Source organism: Lagopus leucura, unplaced genomic scaffold, assembly GCF_019238085.1.
Source record: "Lagopus leucura isolate 7727_CA_CO unplaced genomic scaffold, USGS_WTPT01 Super-Scaffold_100040, whole genome shotgun sequence".
NCBI lineage: Eukaryota > Metazoa > Chordata > Aves > Galliformes > Phasianidae > Lagopus > Lagopus leucura.
In genome coordinates, this window is record NW_024962289.1 from 5,090,710 (window position 1) to 5,112,918 (window position 22,209).

The 22,209-nt window shown below is 45.1% G+C and overlaps 1 protein-coding gene across 3 annotated transcripts in view; it reads left to right on the forward strand.

Annotated features, from left to right (window-relative positions):
* GAS7 (growth arrest specific 7) overlaps positions 1-22,209 on the forward strand; it is a 104,385-nt gene that overhangs the window by 56,312 nt on the left and 25,864 nt on the right. For all 3 annotated transcript variants that reach the window (XM_042883835.1, XM_042883836.1, XM_042883837.1), the window contains exons 3-7: positions 2,889-2,960; positions 3,997-4,082; positions 6,754-6,807; positions 12,706-12,795; positions 15,921-16,036. In XM_042883835.1, coding sequence (XP_042739769.1) covers positions 2,889-2,960; positions 3,997-4,082; positions 6,754-6,807; positions 12,706-12,795; positions 15,921-16,036 — 418 coding nt within the window. The remainder of the gene's footprint in view (positions 1-2,888; positions 2,961-3,996; positions 4,083-6,753; positions 6,808-12,705; positions 12,796-15,920; positions 16,037-22,209) is intronic.

The following is a 22,209-nucleotide window of genomic DNA, read 5'->3' on the forward strand; positions in this document are numbered from 1 at the left end:
GAGGTTTAAAACATTCTTCTTGTTCTTTTCATTTCCTGTCCAATAAAACGATTCTATTTTATAGCTTTTTTTTTTTTTCTTTTTCAAGATGCATAGCTCTACAGTCAACTTAAGTTCAGTATTTTGAAAATCGCTGGGTGCTTTGGATCACATTCACAACTATGCTGAGCAATGGGCTTGTATGTACAAAATCTCTGCCTTCAGGTTATATGTCTGGAGTTTTTGTATGGCAGAAGACCAGCTCCACAACAACCAGCAGGCAAATCAGAGAAACAGCTGGGAAATTTTGAACAACTAGTTATGTTTCAAATTTATTTGTTAGGTTTAAGTCCATTTCTCTGTACAGTCTCAAAAATGCTAAAGCTACGCTTGCATAAAATATATATGAAAGTAACTGAAGTAACTTCTTACTGCTAATGTCCAAGTCAGTTATGATAAAAACATATTACCTTCTGGATCGCATGTTGGCATTGAGTGGACATCACAATCCCTCTGTACAGAGTTGCTTCTAAACCTCCAAGAACTTTTCTTCAAGTCAACTCATTTACAATATTCAATAAAGAACTACTTATATTAGAAAAAAATTACTAAAAATGTGAGTAGCATATTCTACTGTTTGCTTTTAGAATACAGTAAACATAAATCAGATTTTACCTATTTAACCACACACAGGCGTGTTTTAAGACAAGCTGACTCAGAAAAGACAACTTATATCACTTGATTTTCCTTCTGTTTAGTTAATACATTCCAATCCTGCCTCATTGGCCAAGAGTGAAATTCATTAATTTGCTACCAAATTCACAAAAATCTAAGCATAATTTAAATTCAGTGATTCATCAAAGCTACAGTCCACCAGGCTTTCCATGTGCAAAAGAAAAAAATAGTCAAAATATTTTGATTTGCAGGCAAAATCAGAAGAGGGGCAAAGCAAGCAGAAGAATGTGTATCTTCAGGGATGTGAGCAGCATAGGTTTGGGAGTGCAGCACCTTCCCTCTTCTGGGGTCTGCAGTTCCTGAAATGAAGAATTTGGGATCCCTTTTTCCGAAATGATGAGCCTAAAGCAACGCTTAAGTAAATGCTTATAGCAAAGGAGTTGGAACTAGATGATCTTAAAGGTCCCTTCCAACCCAAACCATTCTGTGATTCTATGACTGTGTTAAAGGCCTGGCACAAATCCAGCTAGATGACATCAGTTGCCCTTTCTTTGTCCACCAATGCTATTTCTCCATCCCAGTGATGTTTCCTCGTCACAACCTCATATAACTTAGCTTGTGAGACCAAGAGTGGATAGCAGTTCTCTGGCTTTATCATATCATAGAATCATAGAATCACCAAGGTTGGAAAAGACCTAAAAGATCATCCAGTCCAACCGTTCACCTATCACCAATAGCTCCCACTAAACCATGTCCCTCAGCACAACATCCAGCCTTTCCTTGAACACCCCCAGGGTCGGTGACTCCACCACCTCCCTGGGCAGTCCATTCCAGTGCCTGACCACCCTTTCTGAAAAATAATACTTCCTGATGTTCAGCCTGAATCTCCCCTGCCTTAGCTTGAAGCCATTCCCTCTGGTCCTATCACTAATGGCATGAGAGAAGAGGCTGACCCCCAGCTCACTAAAACCTCCCTTCAGGCAGTCATAGAGAGCAGTGAGGTCCCCCCTGAGCCTCCTCTTCTCCAGGCTGAACATTCCCAGCTCCTTCAGCCTCTCCTCATATGGCCTGTGTTCCAGACCCCTCACCAGCTTTGTTGCCCTCCTTTGAACACGTTCCAGGGCCTCAGTATCTTTCTTGCAGTGAGGGGCCCAAAACTGGACACAGTACTCGAATATCTACAGATATCTAGTATCCTCTTCCTGATGTCCCAAATGCAAGCATGTTGTCACTTTTCATTCCCATTTGGAATACTGACAGATGCACGATTACAGACTTCGGTAAGATTAGATTGCTCCTGGATGGGTTTTGTGCATCACAGGTTGAAATGAAGTGGTCGATGCTTTGACTTACTTTCTTAGTTGATGTTGCCTGGCAGCCAACAGTATTTATTTTTGTTTGATACCAACATATTTCTTCTATAGATAGGAATGCTGGCTTGGGCTTTATAGCTACACTTTTAGAGAAGCTGCTGTTGTAATTCCACTATCTGCCATTTGCAACTTTAATGACATTTTGCAGTAAAATCCTCTTTGTTTAGCATGTAGCCAAGGACAATTTTCTGTTGGCTAAGAAAATGAGCAAAATGGCTAACTAGAGGAGAAAAGAGGGAAAAAGCAGCAGCAGTCTTTTGAGTATTAAAAGTGGTGTGACATGCATTTGTTAAGGGATCCAAGTGGAATTTGCTGGGGCAGTAGCCTTTTTTGAGGGGGAAAAAGTGTTGTAGTCTGTGTTCCTATCGCTGAACTGTCATCTTTGAGTCCCAGCTGTGTTCCACATGGAGAGCAGGGACAAAGGCAGTTCCTGTCCCCAGATTGTGCTCTGTCAGACTAGCTGCTGTGCCCACACAGGCCACAGGTAGGGCCCAGTCTGGGCTTGCTGTAATCTACTTAGAAGTGCTGCCTGCATGGGTTGTGGCAGCAGCTCACAGGGAGTGAGCGTCTTCCACGTGCAGCTGTGGCCCTGTTTTCCTCTGAGTGGCCCTGATGTATAGCTGCACTGGAGAAATCAGTGATGCTGTTGCCACTGATCTCAGCTAGCTGCTGAGGAGTAGGGCTGAGAAGGGAAGGCAAAGGCATGAGGGAGGAGATGAGGAGCACCAGGGGACATAGACACCCTCCTCATGGGGTGCAGCCCTGGAGTGGAGAACACTGAGGGTCAGAGCTATTTGTGTGTCACAGACACATGATGCTGTTGGCCTCTGTCACCCTTATGCTGCTGTTTTCCTCCAACAGAGACAACCTGGGAGCGGCCAAGCAGTGTGCCTGGGACCCCGAAGAGCCCTGTGACACAGCAGAGCCCAGCAGGTACTGTGTACTGCCATTCCCGAGCACTGCATTGGATGAATCACCTTCTCTACCAGCCAGCAAAGCAAACAAAAATGCTGTGATAGGTGGGATTTGTATTTCACGTAGATAGCCCTGCAGCAGAACAAGTGTAGTCGGGGGTCTTCATTCCAACCCATACCACCACCCTTTGTTTCCAAATGATGGGTTTCTTGGCCTGCCCCATGTACCTGCTCAGGGCTAAGGTGGTCTTTCCTGGGGCGCAGAGCGAACAGGGGCTGCCAGCTCCGGGAAGCACATCTGCCTCTCCCTCCTGCTTCCTGCAGCTGTGGGAGCAGCAGGTGCAGGGAATGTGGGCTGCCTGTAGCTGCACCCTGCACATCATGTGTGCACGAGGACTCTGTTAACACATGGTAGTTGCAAGGCTGTCCAGTTTGCTGCTGGGGGAATCACATAACAGAATCAGCTAAAAAGCTGCAGGGGCTGCACGAAGAGTAAAACTGCACTAGAATAACTGCACTAGCAGCTGACTGTAAACAATGCAGTCTAGAGAATGTCTTCAGCCAATTTTTGGTCAAACTGATGCAGGTCTTCATTGAGCTGAGTGGGAAGTATGCTTGAATACTGTGTTTTGTTGTGACCAAAGGCTATGTAACATAGCTGCATTTATCCCTAATTTGAGCTCATTATTTTCCAAACATACAGCTGTGTACATAAACCATAAACATCTTACAAGGCATGCTTTCTTGACATCAACAGCCCATCTCCATGAAACCCCTCCTTTTTACATACCCTGCTTCTTCAATCACATCATTTTACCAAACTGCAGGTGCAGGAACTGTGGCATTTTGGAGCCTCTTTTTTTGACTCTTGCAACTCATTCAATCATAACTGCTGATAAAAGCCTGCTGCAGGATGCTGAGGGCAGAATGGCCCCATGGGCTGAGTTTCAGTACAGTATGCACACTGACAATCAATTACATGACTTGTTTTTAAAATGTGTAATTATACATCTGCAACTGCGGCAAGCCTGCTCACTTCTTACGTGTTCTTACAGTGAATGGCTATCACATTTCTGGGACCCCGGTACACCAGCTGGACTCCACTCACATGAATCTCCGAAAAGCCAGTGGGGATCCCCAGGTAAGTTTTGGGGAAAAAAAGTCCATGCAGTGGTATCCAGACACAAGTGTGGATGTCTGCTTAAGCAGACTGGGAGTCTGCTAGAGTTGGATGTCAAGAGGCATTTTCTTTAAGAAACTGTCAAATCAGTCAGATTCATTGCATCTAGAAAAGTCACTCTTTGTATTCTAATGGTAAAACAGTACAAAATACCAAAATACTTTGAATTTTTGTGTCCCATTGCTCCTTTCTGAAAATTCCCTGAGGCCACTTCAGTCACCATTAACAACCCTGCAGAATGTCCTGCCATTTCAGCCTGAACTCCGCTCTTGTCTCCAGCACAGTCCTCTCTAGTCATGAACATCCGTCCATGCCCCTATCTTATTGTATTTTCTTGCAGCCTTCCCTCCCAAAGACATTATTCACAAAGAATTTGAGCGAAGCTATTTTCTGAATTACTTCATCCATGTCAGTGTGTTCTTTCACAGGCCCTCCTCTGTGCCTTTCACAGCCTGTGCCGCACCCATCATCACCTCAGGCTAGCATTCAAGATGCTGACTTGTTGACAGTCTCCCTCATCTGTTTGGCTACATTTTCACTCAGTATTTCTGCACTGCTGATTGCACCACTTCTCATCTCCAGGAGAGTCTTCTCTGCAGATCTGCAAATGCAGTACAGGGCCCTCTTCTAGCTCCTCCTGTGAGATGCTTTGTTCCCTGCCAAAATAGCAACAGCTGAGCAGTGTTGCTGGGTTGCACTCCTGGTGAGTTATGCTTCCCAGACTGCTGGCTGGGAAAAAGGGCACAGGACCTCAGTTTTGTTTCATGTCTTTACTAGCTGCTAGGTTATTCTGCAAAGCAGCTACTAGAACACTCCCTACAAAATGTGTGTTTTGTGTGTAGTTACCATGCTGAACTGCACTGCCTCAGTGTTCCTCTGAAGTCCTATTTCTTGGTCTAAATTTTATGTTGTCTGCCAACTGCCCACTTCGCTTTTACCATCTCTCTTACCCCTTCTAGGCACTGGCCCTCAGTGCTGTGCATTGCACCAGCAGTGCTCTTTCACCTCAGCCTGTATTTCTGGGTCCCTTTCCCCATGGATTCATGGCATTTCCCATGACAGTCTGTCATTTCAGGCTCCATGTCCCTGGTCAATATCTCTCACTTAACTGACCTGCACTGTTTCCTCTCTGAGTACCTTACACAGGCTGGAGGTGGAGCATATGGGCACCAGCAGAAACTCAAAACATTTTAATAACCTCCACAGCCATTGGTGGACACCTCTGTTCACCCACCTGCTGCATTTCCTTCAGAGAACCCAGATCAACCTGCAGGCTCTGACTTCCTTTACAATAAGCAGTTTAAATCCTTGTGCAACATATGCCATTTTCTGAAGGATCTGCTTCCATCTACCAACAAGTCAGAATAACTGACTCCCCCAGAGCTTTAATTCTAATATTCACTGTTTTTATGGTGCTGTGTCTGACTCAGGTAAATCTTTTAGACTCAAGTCACCTATGTACTCAAATTCACTTTACAGATACACAGTTTCCATGCACTTCTCAGCTCTATTGAGCTGACTCAGCCACAGGGCCTACAGGAGTTCATGACTTCCTTCATTCACTTCAATGGCCTCCGTCACACTTTCTTTCCATTACTCTTTAATTACCAGTTTTCCCAAACTCAGGTCTTCATTCATGCCTCAAATCTGTACTGGATCTGCAACAAGGTACTGCTGCCATTATCCCTGAGAGCAGCTTGTGTCCATGCCCACACGGGATACAGCTTTTCCTGGGAGCTGTGCATGCTGTTGCAGAAGTATCCTTAGTGAGGAAAATGTCTGCCATGTGCCGCCGTTGCAGGAAGGGGATTTTTCTACAGCCGTTCTCCGGACCCCAGACTTTGGCTCAGTTGGGCCAACTCCAGTCCTCATTCCTGGGCCATATATGTCAGTGCTGTGACTGTGCAGCTGCTCCCAGCAGCATGGCGTTCTCCCGCGAGAGCCGCTTCCAGGCGTGCTGCAGGACCCGCGCAGCAGCCACCACGCAGGCAAATGCTCGGGAAAGCTCAGCCACAGCTCTCGGAAACAGGTCAAGGGGGAAAGAGCTACAGCCGAGCACAAAGCGGCGCCGTGCCGTGCCGGGCGCGGGGCCAGGCCTTGTTTACCACTTCCTAGACAGCAGCGCTGCGCCGCCCGCTTCGATGAACAGACGCAAACGGAGCGGCAGAACAGCGGCAGGCAGCCTTTGGACACCGCTCTCGGGCTGCAGCTCAGGGGCTGCAACAGAGCCCCGCATGACTCACGAGCGCTCCCTCCACGCCGGCCCGCGTCGCCCCCAGCAGCCGGGCACGGCACGGGGCCGCGATGGCGGTCCTGAAAAGGGGTGGGCGGCTCCGCCCCGCGCACGGCGCTGCGGGTCGCGATCCCGCCTCGGCCCCGCTGGGCGCCGGCCGACCTCGCAGCTCAGAGGAGCGCGGGGTGTAGCCGCGCCGAGGGCCCGGCCCGGGACACGGCGGACAGCCCGGCCCGGCCGGCAGGGGCGAGGGGGCGCGGTCCTGGCCTCCGGCGACGCCGCCTCCCGCTCCGCCCCGCGCCGCTGGGCCATGGGGTCCGCCTAGCCCCGGCACGGCCCGTGCCCGCCATGCTGGGCTCCGAGCGCGCTCTCGATGATGCCATCCGCTTCTCTCCACAGACCCCGGGGTCCCCGGCGGCGCCGCGCAGGCAGAGCAAGGAGAGCAGCCTGACGGTGAGTCCGGCCGTGCGGCGCTCCGGGGCGGCGCGGGGCGGGCTGACCGCCCAGGACGGGGCGCTGCGGGAGCTGCTGCGGCGGGAGTAGTTCTGCTCTGTTTAAACACCGCGTCGGGGGGCGCAGAAAGGCTGCGGGATCTCCGCTGCGAAGGATGGAGCTCCATCCCCGGGACGGGTTCGGTGATCCTGCAGGGGCTCTTCCAGCTCAGGATGTTCTGTTCTCGGAGTGCGATTCCTGTCTGATTTCTCCCTTTGATTCTGGGGTTCTGGGATGAGCAGCAGGTGAGGAGGTACCCAAAAAAGGAGCTGGCTGCGGGTCCTGACCGAACGCGCTCCTTTGTGGGTCGCTGTCCGGCCCTGGTCCGTCCCGACGCTCAGAGAAGCAGTGAAGGGTGAGAAACTGTTTAAGGATGGGGTCACAGCCCTGCGGGAGAACTTAAAGTACTTTTCTGATGCTCAGAGGCATCAGATATTTTTCCTTGCTAGAATGTCCAGTTGAAGATTTCTGATAAAGGCAGAGATTGTAGGTACAGGAATGAAGCGATCATTAAATTTGCTTTAATTAATTATATATAGTTGATAAGATGTTTGCAGTGTGAGGTTTAGAAACACTGACAAATTCTGCAGGACTTGTGACTCCATCTGGAACATGGCTTACAATTCTGGACTCAGCAGTATAGGACAGATGTTTGAAATTGGGAAGGAAATCAAAACAAATTAATGGAAGTGCCTGGGCGTGCTGTGATCTATTGAATAGGAAATAATGAAGATAAATGAGAAGACAGACAAACTGCAGTGGTAAAAAAGAGGGAGTAAAGGTGTCTGCTCTACCTGTGCTACTCACAGCCTGCTTCGGGTGTGGGGCAGGATGGTAGCAGGCTACGTGGATAGCCCTGAGGGTGCAGACAGTGAGGGTGCAGACACGGTCTGTGTGTGCTGCACAGAGCAGTACATAAATGAGAGCACCTGTGTCTGTGAAAAAGTCGCTTTGTACCTGCCTGGACACGGGCTGCTCATTGGGGGTGCTTTTCCATATCATATTTGCTGGCCTGTGCGCTGTCTGGTAGTATCTGCAAAGCGGTCGAAGTGTTGTGTGATATGTTATGTAAGGGTCACTGTGTGCCTTTCCCCAACAGAAGTCCAGAGCTTTCAAGCACAATGCACCAGACAGGCAGAACCAAGCTAATTTTAGCAGCCACTTGCTTCAAGCCACTGCCTGCGTCAAGGAAGCATTATGAAAAATAACATTCTCAGGTGGAGTGTAAACTGTAAAGCAATGTAAATTCCCTCTCTGCTTCCCCCTCCCCAGAGGTTTTATTTGTTCAGCGCTGCTCCAGCTGGCATTGGGATGCTCTGGTTAACAGGGCTGCAGGGCATGTCCTTAGCTTGCAGTTGAATGGCTTTCCTTGGGTTGCAGCAGCACTCAAGCAGAACCTTTTGCAAAGAGGATTTTTGTCATCAATTTGGGTCTCTGAGTCTGTCAGACCTCCATTCAAAGAGAAACCCATTGATAGGGAAGCTGCAAACATTGGGTTGTGACACCTGATCAGCAGCTGCAGCCCAGTGCTCTGTTTCACTGCTTTTCTCAGGGGAACAGGACCTTGTTACGGTCTTCCAAGGAATGCAAGTGCCTTCTCTACGTTCAAAGAGCACGGACTTCCTCTTTCTTCTGGCAGTCCTGAAGGCAGGTGTGAGCTGGAGTGTGTGTCCCACAGGAAGAACGGTATGGTGTCTCAGTAAATGAGTGTTACTAGCACTAAGAATCTGTTTTCCCTGGAAAGGAGACCCTGATGGGTTATAAGATAGGCTGTTACAAATCTGCCACTTGCACAAATTATTGTTGCTCATAAGAAAGCAGAAGTGCAGTGCTGTGGTCCACATTGATTTTGCAGTGAGTTTCAAGGTGCATTTACCAGCTTTAGCATGGATTTTTGCTGTCTGATTTCTGAAGAGATGTCCCTCTGGACAGGAGTTTTATCTGTGGAAGCTTAAGCTGTAGATGAGGGAAGGTATAGTGCAATACTGTGTACAAGGGAGAATTGAATTGTATTTCACCTGAAGAGCAAGAAACCTTCTGAGCATGTCTGATGATATGGTAGTTTCTGAGCATAGATTTCTTTCTAAAGAATGTTTTAGTACTTAATGAAGGTAAGATATGACATGGAAAATGATGGTGTTTATATTGCTTACATTGGACACCAAAATGAACATGTGCTGTGTATGGGAAGAGGGGCAGCCTGCATGCAGTAGCTTAGCATTTTGTGCATCTGACATAAAGAAATTAATACAGTGTGAGGCTGCCCATTCAGCAGTGTTCTCTGCTCTGCCCTAGGGTTGACAGCATGGCAGAAGCTATCAGAAATCCACTGCTTTGGTGTGTGCTGAGCAAATTGTCTCTAGACATTTCTACAGAAACATGAATGGAGAAGCTTTCTAAACACTTCTGGCAGAACCTAACATTCTAAATACCAAGTGGATGAGTTTTCTTTGCTAATGTTCAGAGCTTCAGTTGGCTTTACTCCCCTCCTGTTGTGCTACAGCTGTGACATCACTGCCAATGCACCACGTACAAATCTGTGATGTTGAAGTTACCTATACACAGCCTAGGCATTCCTGGGCTTCCACGCCTGGGTAGAGTTAAAACTGCCCAAGCCTTCATTTGTGCCTAAGCTATACAAAGGTGTCAGCTGTCCTCCCAGTTTGTCTGTTTATCCAAACAGCCCTGTTTGACAAGTGATCTTTGCCGAGTTGGCCGTTGTAGATTCTGTGTTCAGGTACTGAGATTGTAAAGCAAATGCAGGTTACGCAAGTTGGCAAAGTTGTGTTGTCTTAAGATGTTGTGAGTGTGCGTAAGTTGAAGAAAAGAGCAAGTATGTTGCCCCTCTGTAGTTGCTTCACTTCAGCACAACAGAGTGCAGTTCACCCACTGTCTGCTCACTTATTTATGTAGCGTCTTATGTAATAAATATGTAGTTGATTATCTAAACCTTCCTCAAATTATTCTTGTTTTATTCATGTTTCTTGGCATTGTCTCATTTACCAGAGGCTGCTGGTAGCCACTTCAAAGCATGAAAAGGACTTTGAAGTCTGTGGAATGGATGTGCATGTCTTGGCCAACAAAGTGTCTTGTGCATGCTGCTCTTGTGCAAATCCTGCAAACTCACCTATGTCCCTGTGACTTTTTGTCTGTAAACCTTTTGCATCTCAGACATAAAAATGATAACGACAATAAACAGCTTATTTTATTTCATGCTCATGGAGTATGAGCTGGTGTGTTTGGCTGTGAAGATTGCAGCTGCTTTTGCTCATGATCAGTACACAGGCAAAAGTATTTTTGATCTGTTTCCTAATTTGATACAAAACAGACTTGTCCGAGAAAGGCACTGAATGGGGTTGCTTGTTCTCTGTCCCCCCCTGGCTTTGTTGTCACCATGTTTGTCACAGCACAGCTTCTGTGTGCTTGGCTCTGACCTTGGCAATCCACCAGGTGCCCAGACCTCTCAGACAGGTTTTGTGATGCCACCAGTGTTCTGTGGCAGCTGCAAGGACAGGCTGTCTTCCGCCTGTCTCGTTGCTTAGCTTATGTTTGGAGCACGCCTTGCTGGTGTCTTTTCACTAAAGTTGCTTTGTTGGCTGACAGCAGCCATTATTTTCATTAGTGAAGAGTCCGCTTGAGGACTTCCTGCCATGATGAGGCTGATGATCACCTGGGCTGCCCCAGTGACATCTGTGCAAACATAATGCGAGTCATTATGCCTTGTTTTCTCTTAAAGTTCTGTGAGTCTGTCATTAGTTAAGATATGTACTTTAATATATATTTAATATACATACAGCAGTAAAAACTGTAATAGTCCCTTCTGCATGTTTTTGTATGCCCTATTGGTTCAAAAGTCTATTTTTTTAAAAAAGAAATCAGCGCAGTTGTTGTCTTTCATGTTGTTTGGATTTAGACTTTATACCTTTACTGTCAGATACTTGATTAATGAGATCAGCAGTCCCATGAGGAGGGAGCAGACACCACTCTTTATGGGGTTGATAAGGCTATTTAATGCCATGGGCTGGGCTTTTGAACATCAGGATACCAGTGCAAGTGACTTTGACTCAATCTTGCATCAAGCAAACAGCTTGCAGGCCTTCAGACTTAGTGGTTCCTGAATGGAAGAGTGAAGGTAACCCAACCTACCTAACACTAAAATAGGGTGCAATAGGCTTGCAGTGCTGTTCTGAAATGATTGAGCTGACAAGGGAGAGGAAAATACTAGCTGAGGCAGAAGGTTTCCTCAGTAAAACTCCCTCACAGACAGAGTTAGTGCAGAGACTGCAGGGACAGAGGTCAGCCTGGCATCACACAGGTGTCCTTCGCTGCATCATCCAGCTCAGAATTGAGCTGCCTTTGTGATTTCCTGATGCATGATGCTACTGATGGGGAGGTGTGAGGGAGCAGTGTTTTCTACAGCTCTTGTGGTCCAGAGAGAATGGCTGCTGACAACGTGAGGCCTGTCAGGGGCTGTGGCTGCAGTTCCCATGGGATCTGAAAGAACTGACAGGAGAAACATGGCTCAGAAAGGATCTAGCTGATGTTATAGCTGGATACCACAGGGAAAAAGTCCTGAGCTTGCTTTGAAATAGATCTGGCAAGCTCTGGAAAGAAAGAGTAATCCTTCTGGAGGAGGAGCAAACCTTTTGGATTACATACAGGACAGCCACTGAAACTTTAGTGCAGACAAACAGTGGCAGAGTTGCTGTGGGCTTGCAGGAACAGTGTTGTATCAGCTAGAGGCTTTGTCTGCATTGACCTGGCGTTGTGGATTTATCCTGTGTCAGCACTTTGCAGCAGTGTGCTATGTCCCTTCTGATACTCTGAAAAGCCCAAGGGCAGATGTACAGCGTATCACTGCTAGATGTGGGGCTGTATATGCAGCTGTGATAGCCCTGCCCACAATTCCTTGGCTTTCCTTTGAATGTTAAGTAATCCTCCCTCAGAAAAAGTTACAGTTGTGATGCTTGTCCATCCCTAATTTCTGTTGATTCTTTGGTTAATATACAGGTACCATTACTGTCCAGTGAACCTGCTAGCGTGCTGGGAGGGATTGCTTTTAGTGCGCCTGCCTGGCAGGAGTTTTATGAGAGCAGTATGTAGTCACAGCAATCTGACTCATGCTGGTGCTTCCCCGACAGGCTTAGCTGCACCCAGAATTATTCTGCAGTGTGTTCTGCAGTAGCTGTCACATCCTTCACTTACACTGTGCTGCATTTTCTTCTGTGATAACATAATGAGCACTTGGACATTTTTGTGTGAGTGTGTGATGAGTTCCATCTTAAAAATTTGTGGGGCTTTTATGCACTGAAGTTTAGCTGATTTTAGAGACTTCATTCCCATTTCTGCAGGATCATCAGCTTTATGTGAAAAGGTCTCTGACTGACTGGAGTGCTGTATACTGAACAAAATGAGACCTTTTAAGTAATCCTGCAAACCAGAATTTGCTAATGAGATAAGCCAATAGCAGTGCTTTCAATGCTCTAGATCTTCGTGGTATTTCTTGTGTTCAGGGCTTGTTCACATCAGGTATTTCACCACAGCTTTGTTAGGGATATAGAAGTTGGTGTGTGGTGGTACTTTTTAATCAGACAAGCATACCTTGTGTGAAACAAACAGTTCATTTTCTTCTGAGCTGATGCTACTGCTTGCTCAGAGGAGCTTTCTGGGAATACTGAGCTGCTGTTTCCATGCAACAACCAATGTTTCTTCACCAGCACGCACTCGTTGTGTTGTTGGTTTCTTTTTGATTGGAGTGTGTATATGTAATCTTTCATTTGCATTTTTCTCAACTAAGTTTCATTACCTTCTAACTATCTTCTGCCTTTTTTTTTTCTTTTCTTTTTTTTTCTTTTACAGATAAACTGTGTAACTTTCCCCCACCCTGACGTAATGCCAGAGCAGCAGTTGTTGAAACCTTCAGAGTGGAGCTACTGTGATTATTTCTGGGTAAGTAGGCAGACAGCCACATGTCATATTGCAGCTCTTGAGCTTCTGAAAAAGAGGAATGAAAAGCTTGCTTTGTGGTACAAGGTAAAGGATTTGGACTGAGCTGCAGTTGTGTTAGGGCAATGCAGGAGAGACTGAAGAAACCAGTGAAGATCATTCTAATCCATCTCAGATGAGGACAGCTATTAGAAAAGTGTCCTGAAAGGCAGTGCGAGCTGTTGGAGCATAGTTTTGTTAGGAAATGGATGGGATGTAGGAAAAACTACGCATCTCAAAATACGTCAGCCAAACAGCTGTGCAGCAGAAGAGGAATACAGAAGTAGTAACGTATTAGTGAACATTATTTTAGTCTTTCTTAGAGCACAACAGCTAGGAGTGCACAAGTGAGCTAGAGATTTAACATCTACAGTCTTTCTTCAAAATTGTAAAGGTCATTCTCGTCGTTTCTTTCTGGAGGCCAAATGATAAGTTCATCTTTTAAAGGGTTAGATGTATTGTGTTACCTGGCAAAGTTTTGGTGGGGTGGGCTGCAGGGATGGCTTCTGTGAGAAGAGACTGGAAACAGCCTCATGTTAGAGAATGTTATGAGCTTTTGTCAGTGTGTTTTCTTCCCCTGCTCTTCTGCAAGGGGAGAGCAAGAGACAATCATGATGGTATTAAGCTTCCTACTGGTCTTAAACCACCATAGGCATTCAGCATGGCAGTGCTCTTTTCTACTTTGCTCCACTTTTAAGGTCAGATCAGATCAAATTAAACTGAGGTTTGTTATGATAGCTGGAGTTGGTACTTCAAGTGTGGAGCTGATAGAAAGGGTCCTCCTCTGGAAAACTATTTTTTGGGAGGGAGGAGGGGTTACTACCTGAACAGTGGAAATGTTATGAATTTCATGTGTTTCTGGTGACCAATTATTGAAAATGGCAAGCTGGACATGAGCCAACAGAGTACCCTCACAGCCCAGAAAGCCAGCCGTATTCTGTACTGCATCAAAGTCACTGTGGCCTGTGTACAATCAATGAATATACAGATGATACAGTATATCCAGGAGTTTGGCTAATGTAATTATTATACTAGAGTAAGAAAGAAGGACACTCACCCTACCCTGGGCTCACGTGGTAAACTCCAATGGAGTGGATCTCCAGAAGAGATCCTTCCCTACTGGCAGTCAGCTCTGAAATGGGTCTGGGAAAGGTGCAGCCAGGCTCCAACCCTTCCTGCAGCACAGCTGGATTGCCTTCACCGTGCTCCTGATACTGACTCAGATGCTGACTCAGTGCTCGCTTCAGGTGATCGATCAGAGGTTCAGGCCTGTATGACTCAGCAGTTCCCAGACAGGCCTGCGAGTCAAGGGAGGTGATCCTGCCCCTCTGCATTGCACTGTGAGATCTCACCTGGAGTACCACATCCAGATGTGGAGTCCTCACTACAAGAGAGATATATGGACCTGTTGGATCATGTCTGGAGAAGGGCCACAGAAATGATCTCAGAGATGGAATGGAACACCTCCCCTATAAACACAGGCTGAGAGAGCTGGGGCTGTTCAGCCTGGAGAAGAGAAGGTCTGAGGAGACCTGAGAGCAGCCTGTCAGTATCTAAAGAGGGGCTAAAAGACAGGAGACAGACTTTTGAGCAGTGTATGTTGTGATAGGAAAAGGGGAAATTGTCTCAAACTAAAAGAGGGGAGATTTAGAGCTGTAAGGAAAGAAAGTTTTTACAAGGGTGGTGAGGTATTGGCACAGGTAGTCCAGAGAGCGGTGGGGTGTCCTTGTTCCATATTAGGCTGGACCAGGTTCTGAGCAACCTCATCTAGCACAAGGTGTCCCTGTTTATTGCAGGGAAGTTGCACTAGATGACTTTTAAGGGTCCTTTCCAACTCAAATCATTCTGTGATTCTGTGAGGTGTTTAAAAAAAAAAAGAGTTTCACTATAAAGAAGAGTTCAGTTGTAGCTGCAGCAGCACTTCCCCTTGAGAGTGCTCAGTGTTGTGTGAAGCACATGCAGCAGATTATACTGCATCATGTTTACCAATGGTCACATTACCAAAACAATAGCATTTCTTCCATCTCTTCTAGGCTTCTGATCCCAAAAAACAATAAAATACGAAATGGCTCATAGGTATATTTTTATGTGCCTTTCAGAAGACACCACCTCAGTTTTTTCTTTTCATTTACATTGGTTTAGTTCACATCTTTCCCTTTATGGAACTTGACTGAAAGCTGCCCTTCTTCTGCAGATATTTATTCTCCCATTTCTTGTCATTCAGCCTTATAATCCAGGATCTGGCTTCTTCGGTGCGCTATACTCCTCCAGTCTCAGGCTTGTAACATGCTGCTGCCTGGTGTTATGGCCATACATTCATTCTAAAGTCTCATGCTTTGATTACTGTGACATTTGTGACAGCAAAAACAGTAATCATTCTGGAGTGTTCTCTGGGCCTGTTAGAAGACAGTGGGAAATGTAATTCTGAAATATAGAAAAGCAGAGATGGAATAGAAAACAGGAGACAGCGTTGGTCCTTGCAGCAAAGTTGAAGTCAGTGAAGCAAGGGATTAAAAAGATCATGGAGGAAAAATAAGTGAAAGGTGGGATGGATTGCATTAAGCTACTGAAAAAGTTGCTGCTTTGCCCTGCTTTATGGACTGGCTGTGTATTTCTTGTGCACAGATCAGCACAGAATTTTACAGTCTATTATAGGTCATTTAAGACTGCAGCAGGATCTTCTCCTTTCCTGCAGCAATTCCATTGTGCTGGCCCCAGGGTCCATTTTTTTTCTTTGTAGGGTATCGTCAGGGCTCATGATTGCCAGAGCCAGCCCTGGGGGTTTAGCAGATTTGAAGGGCTGAGAGCAAATGGGAAGATAGCCCCAGCAGCCTTTTGCTAGCTGAAGATAACTGCACAACTTCTTTTTTAAGGGAGAAATGAGAAGGAATGAGAGAGTGTTTAAATATTTCTTTGAGAATGGTTGAGGTGGGGTGTGATGAGCAGCTTTGTCACAGGTGATGCTTTCTGCAAAAGGCTCTTCAAAAACTGCTTCAGTGTGGTCAGACTCCTTGGAGTTGCTGCTGGGAACTGTGTATCTGCCTTTGATTCCCATAGATCATTTGGTTGAAATTCCTTTTTCCTTTCAGGCTGATAAGAAGGATTCACAAGGGAACAATACGGTATCGGGATTTGAGATTCTTCTTCAAAAGCAACTTAAAGGGAAACAAATGCAGAAAGAAATGGCAGAGTTTGTTCGAGAAAGGTAATTGGCACTCCGCTATCAAATTAACTGTTTTGGTCTGGGTTTGTTGTTTTTTTTTTCTTCATGATATGAGCATTCCCTGTGTACGTTAATCACAGAACTTAAACTGTGTAAAAGCTACCAATTCTTGGAGTGCATTAAATACTTCCCTAATATCTATCCACATTCTTCAGTCTTCTACAGCTATCACTCATATCTCAGCTATCTCATTCATACTGCCCAGTATGCCCATTTAGATGGAGGGAACCAAGAAGTTTTAAACTGCAGATCTAAGGGAAAAATGTGGGTATGGGAAAAACCGAGTACAGATGTTTAGAATGGAATTCTTTTTTTTTCCCTGAAAAATATGTGACAAAAGTGACAAAACAAAAAAAGTGCTAGTGACAAATTGTGTTTCTTCAGGGGTTGGTATCAAGACTGCTATTTAACGTTTTTGTCAGTGACAGCATCCTCAGCGAGTTTGCCAGTGACATGAAGCTGAGTGATATGGTCAACATGCTGGAAGGAAGGAATGCTACTAGAGAGACCTTGACAGGTTTGAGGGTCCATGTGAAGCTCCTGAAGCTCCACAAGGCCAAGTGCAACGTCATGCACCTGTCATGGGGTAGTCCCAAGCACGAATTTAGACTGGATGATGAGTGGATAAAGAATAGCCCCAAGAAGGGCTTGAGGTTGCTGGTTGGTGGAAAAACTCAACAGAAGCTGGTAAGGTGTGCTTTCAGCCCAGAAAGCCAACTGTATTCTGGGGTGCGTCCAAAGAAGTGTGGCTAGCAGGTTGAGGAAAGATACTCATCTTCTCTAATCTGCTCTCATGAGACCCTACTTTCAGTGCTGTATTAGCTCTGGGGCAGCCAGCATAAGGACAACTTGGACCTGTTGGAGTGAGTCCGGAGGAGGCCATGGAGATGATCAGAGGTCTGGAGCACCTCTCTTATAAAGACAGTCTGAGAGAGTTGAGGATATTTAGCTTATAAAGAGGGTTCAGGTAGACCTTGTAGCAGCCTTCCAGTATTTAAATGAGGCAGGCCTTCTTGCATGTGAAAGCTGCAGAGGGACTCTTTGTCAAAGAGTGTTGTGGTAGGACAAGAAGTAGTGGTTTTAAACTACACAAGGATAGATTTAGATTAGCTATTAGGAAGAAATTATTTACTGTAAGTGTGATAAGGCAGTGGAACAGAATGCCCCATTCCTCAAAGTGTTCAGAACTAGGTTGGATGGGGCTTTGCACAACCTGGTCTAGTGGGAGTTGTCCCTATGGAAAGAGTGACAGAACCAGATGATCATTAGGGTCCCTTCCAGCCCAGATAATTCTACCAATTTTTTGGCATAGAACAATGTAGGCACAACTTATTAAAAAATGTATAAAAACATTACTTGGAATTCAGACTGTTAATGGAGCTAAATTAAACACACGTATTTGGAGTGAATATGAAATTATAAAGAGAGATATTAATAGCAAAAAAAAATGCTAGAATGGTATTAATGGTCCATTGCTCTGCTAACATGGTAGGTGCGCTGAGCACCAGCCACACGGTAGATACACAGTTCAATCAGATACTAGAGATGGTGTGACATTACTTATGAATAATGTTGCTATCATATGAAATTGCTTGTCATGTGTCCAAGACCGTATAAGTCATCTTGAGGATGGCTGTCAGAACCGTTCATAGGGAACAAATTATTAATCTCAAGAGAAGGTCAGATTGTGTTTATGCATGTTTTGTCTTTGAGGCAGTTGTACCAGCGAAGAAGCTGCTGTCCTTAGCTATTGCCTCTCTGTTTGGGCTTCCTGCTGAGCTGATGTTGTCTTCCTGCTCCACTTCTACGTCACAGCATTGTTGTACTGATGGTTCATTGCTGTGGAAGCAGTGAACAAGGCGAGAAGCAGACATGGACATTGAAGGTTGTGGTGTAGTTTGAGTGAGCAAAACTTGTAGGTAATTCCTCCCTCTTTTTTTAATTATAGAGAGGTATGGCAGCAGCAATAATAGGGGTATGGCAGCTATACAAAGTACAGCATAGTCAATGAAGACAGCCCGATGTAGGAGGTGCAGAGTGCCTGGCATCCATATTTGGTTCCTGATGTTTTTGGTGTAAGACAGTCTAAGAGACAGTTGCCTGTATGATCCGTGAATAAATGTGAGCAGTGGGCAGAGAAAAATACCAGCTGGCAGAGGAAAAAATTGAGAAATGGATGCGCTAAGCTAGAAGATGGAAAGAAAGCAAGCAGAATAATGATGGAAATAGCCAGGGAAAAGAAATCTGAAGAAAACAGTCTAAGATGGAAATCTAGCAGAAAGAAAACAAGGGAGAATTCAGGAGAGAGGCAGATTGGGCATGAAATGCAGGTAGGCTGGGCTGGAGTAATGAGAGACCAGTTCTGACTCTGGGAAAAGGCATGGCTGTGTCATTATTGGAGAAAGAAATAGGCATGTTGTGGAAGAAAGGACAGAAAAGATTCACTGTGTCCTGGCAACAAAGAGGCTTTGGTATTGAGTTTGGAGAGAGTCTAGAAAGGAGCTACAAAAAGTTGAGTATATTTTTCTCCAATTTGGAACAAATGATTGAAGATTGCTGTGTGCGGAAACAGAGGAGCATGTCAGGCTGAAGAGGAAGTGAGAGCTCAGGCCTTCAGGGAAGCCTTAACTTCCCTGGCTAAAATGAAAGAGATTATGGTAAGATTCTTGTGATGATCTACTAGGCTACTGCTACTAAAACCGTTTTGGAATGGTTAACTGCAAGCTTCAAGTGCAGAAAACTCTGCATTTGTTAAAAACTGCCTTCTGGAGTTAAGGTTCAGACAGCTAATAAAGATAGCTCTAAATAGGAAGCTGGGATGAGGTCTCCATGATTTTGCATTGTGACATACACTTTGAGGAGGGACAGAAACTAGGTAAATAATGGAATAACTGGAAATCCTGGTAGCAGGCTGTGTAACACAGTGGCAGGCACATGGTAAAAAAGCATTTCTTTTGGAACTAGAGTGACTGAAGGGATGGGAAGAGGTAAAGAGAGGTGAACTGAGAGATCAAGTGTTTGAGTGTGAAAGAAGGAAATAATTACTTTAATTTGGAACTGAAGATATGGTCCAGCATTTGCATTCAAGTAATTTGCACTCCAGAAAAGCCAGGAAAACTTGCAAACAGCACTGAAAGGCATTAGTCTCTCAGAGTGACTAGGAGAGAGGTTTTTTTATTAACTAAGGAACAGCACTCTTCAGTGTTTGGCCACTCACACTTTTTAGATGAGCTGAGTTGTGATTGGAAAAACGTAAAATAAATATCAGATTATTTAACTACAAGAAATGAAACAGAGTGTACAGCCATTACCCTGCTTGTGTGAAAGGTCTTTGTAGCCCAGAAACTTTACTCTGAGCATGCCAGTATTCAGGGCTTAGGAAAAGACCATCAGAGCCTTTATCCTCCCAGCCTCTGTGTAGGGATTGCCGAAACTAGAGTTGGCATTCGGTCTGCCTTGTTCAGCAGGTTGTTTGTAAAACTGATTTCCACTGTTTGTCTAATCCTTACGAACATGTCTGGTTTTTTGGCAGTGGTAATGTTTTACAGCAAAGACTTTCTTCAGTGCACTTACGTGCCACAAAAAGTAATTCTGTTGTCTGATAATTTTTAATCTCAACTGATGGTGTAAAAAGACTCTTAGCCACTGTCTTCACGCAAGTGACAGTTGTTTAGACGTCTGTCAGGTATCCTCTATCACCTCTTCTCTGCGTTCTCTAAGTTGTCATAATCTATTTAGTTTTTTCCTACATGGCAGTCGCATCAGATCATCTTTTCCTCCCATTGTAGCTCTCTGGATTTTCTTTATCTACTGTAGGATGCCAGGACTGAAACTCTTAACTATTTGAATGTGAGCACACAATGTACTTTAAAAAATAAAAATAATAAAAAAAAAAGATTAGGAAATAAACATCCAAAGAGCAACGAGAACAAATAAAAATTAAGACAATACACATGAAAATATGCTCAAAAACTGATGCTTCTGGAGTGAAATATTTAATGTTTTCAAACAAGTTAGTGGAAACAAGAAAATTAATTTTGTCTGTGTTGAAGCTGAAATAATTGCAAAAATTGGATTTTTTTGAGGTACTCAAACAGATCTAAGGACTCTTGTAATGTCTGGTGTGTTGGTGTTTCAGAATGATCACAGTTGAGTATTTTCAAGGTAGGTAAACTGGCCAAGGCCAGCAAACAGTTTTCTCCATTTTTGAGGTATAACTTTGTCTTGCTATTTTCTTCCACTGAAGATAAAGTCTTTAAGGTCTTTTTGCCAAAGGTTGGAGTGGGGGCCATTTTTGTCTTGAGGCTGTTGCACAGTAACCAGTTCACCTTTTTATAATTCTTTGAGGAACTACTGACTCCAGTAGTGTTCCTTCTTCCTTGCCTTCTTAGTAGTGTCTAATTCTTAATTATATATTTATTTGTATCCTGAGACTTCAGTCCTGCATTTATTTTGACTGCACAATTACACTTTTGTGTTTCTTACAAATGAATAGTTTGTTGTGCTTGGGAGCACTGAATAAAATACATTTTGGTTGTTGTAGATATTACTCACTTGTCTTTCAGTACAGAGTTTGGAGATTCAGAAGGTACTTCTCTCTCTGCCCTAAAGTGAGATTGATGGGACTTCTGCAGGCTTTGCTTTTCTTTTTATGAGCTTTTGTCCTTTCCAGACTCCACAGAAAGTGTTTCGTAGATAGTCTTCACATTTGCCAGGAGCTAGATGCCATTCATCTTGCTTGCAGATTTTCTCTGGCACACTGTAACAGGATTTATTATTCCCGGTGCCATGGGTGTAGGAAGTTGTGTTGGTGGGTGGAGTGAAGGTGAGCTGCTGTTAGAACAGGGCTGCTGGAAGCCAGACTCAGGGATCCGCTGACATGGAAACTAGGTCATTCCTGTGAATCCTTCCAGCACTTAAGGTGGGCCTGCACAAAAGCTGGAGAGGGACTCTTTGTCAGGGAGCGTAGCAATAGTACGAGGAATAATGGCTTAGAACTATAAGAGGGTGGATTTAGATTAGATATTAGGAAGAATTTTTTTACAGGGGATAGTGAAGCAGTGGCACAGGTGAAACTGGATGCCTCGTCCACAGAGGCCAGGCTGTATTGGACAGTACAAGTTCCAACCCCATATTACAGGCAGGAAAGGCTTTTCCAATTCAAACCATTCTGTGATTTGATGCAGAATTAGCCATATAAGTTTCTTTTGTCATATGTTTTAAATTGGTGTGAGAAAAGTGCTGGTAGATAAGAGTTGTGAGTGAGGGAAGACAAGCTATGGTGCTGCTGGTGGCCCTGACTCATTCTGCTGGTTCTGCAGTCTGACCAGTGACCTACAAATGGGGACCAAGATGTGGACAGTCCACAACTTGATTGTTGACAAAACTGTGAACTGACACCTCTTTGTGGCAGAGCTGATTAGTAGTGTTCTTGTAAAATTGGTCTTGAGCTGGCTGGTTTTGTGCTGAGAGGGTGGAGAGAAAAAGAACTCACTATGCTGTATGAGGTTGGTAGTTGCGCTCTGCTGTACTGCTGCAAAGAGCTGGGTATCACCTTGGTCTCAGCCAGCTGCATCTCAGAGTAACATCCACACCATATTTTCATCAGCCCAGAATATTAGGTATATTTTAGCTAGTCAGAAGGATCCCTTTGTCTTGAATGCACCTCACACTGGAATGTGTGTTCAGCTAGCTACTGCAGGCTGGTATGCCACAAATATCCCACCTTCTGTCTCACTTTTCTTCTGTGTGTAGTTCAGCACAGAATCAGGAGCTGCTCCACTTGGGTGCCACACTGCTCTTCATCAGAGGTGCTAAACTGAGCAAACTTGTTTGAAAATTGGCAAAGCAGTTCGTAGTCAGGAGAACTTTGCAAATGTTTGACTAGGTGAAAATCATCAGGGGAGCTGGAGTTCAGCTTCAAGTGTGATTCATGTCACCTCTGAACCACTAGCTGTTCCTCCCCTCCCCGATGTGCAGTAAGAACTTACCCCATCACCTTGCTTAATGGTTCTCCCTGCAGCCATTCCTACAGTGTCAACAGCTTCACTCTTCCTTCCCACCAATGCTTGCAAGTTCAGCTGTTACTGGAATGGTGCTGCTGAGTGAATGCAGGCAAGGATCAGGACCCTGCTTCAGCACTGGGTGGGTAGGTG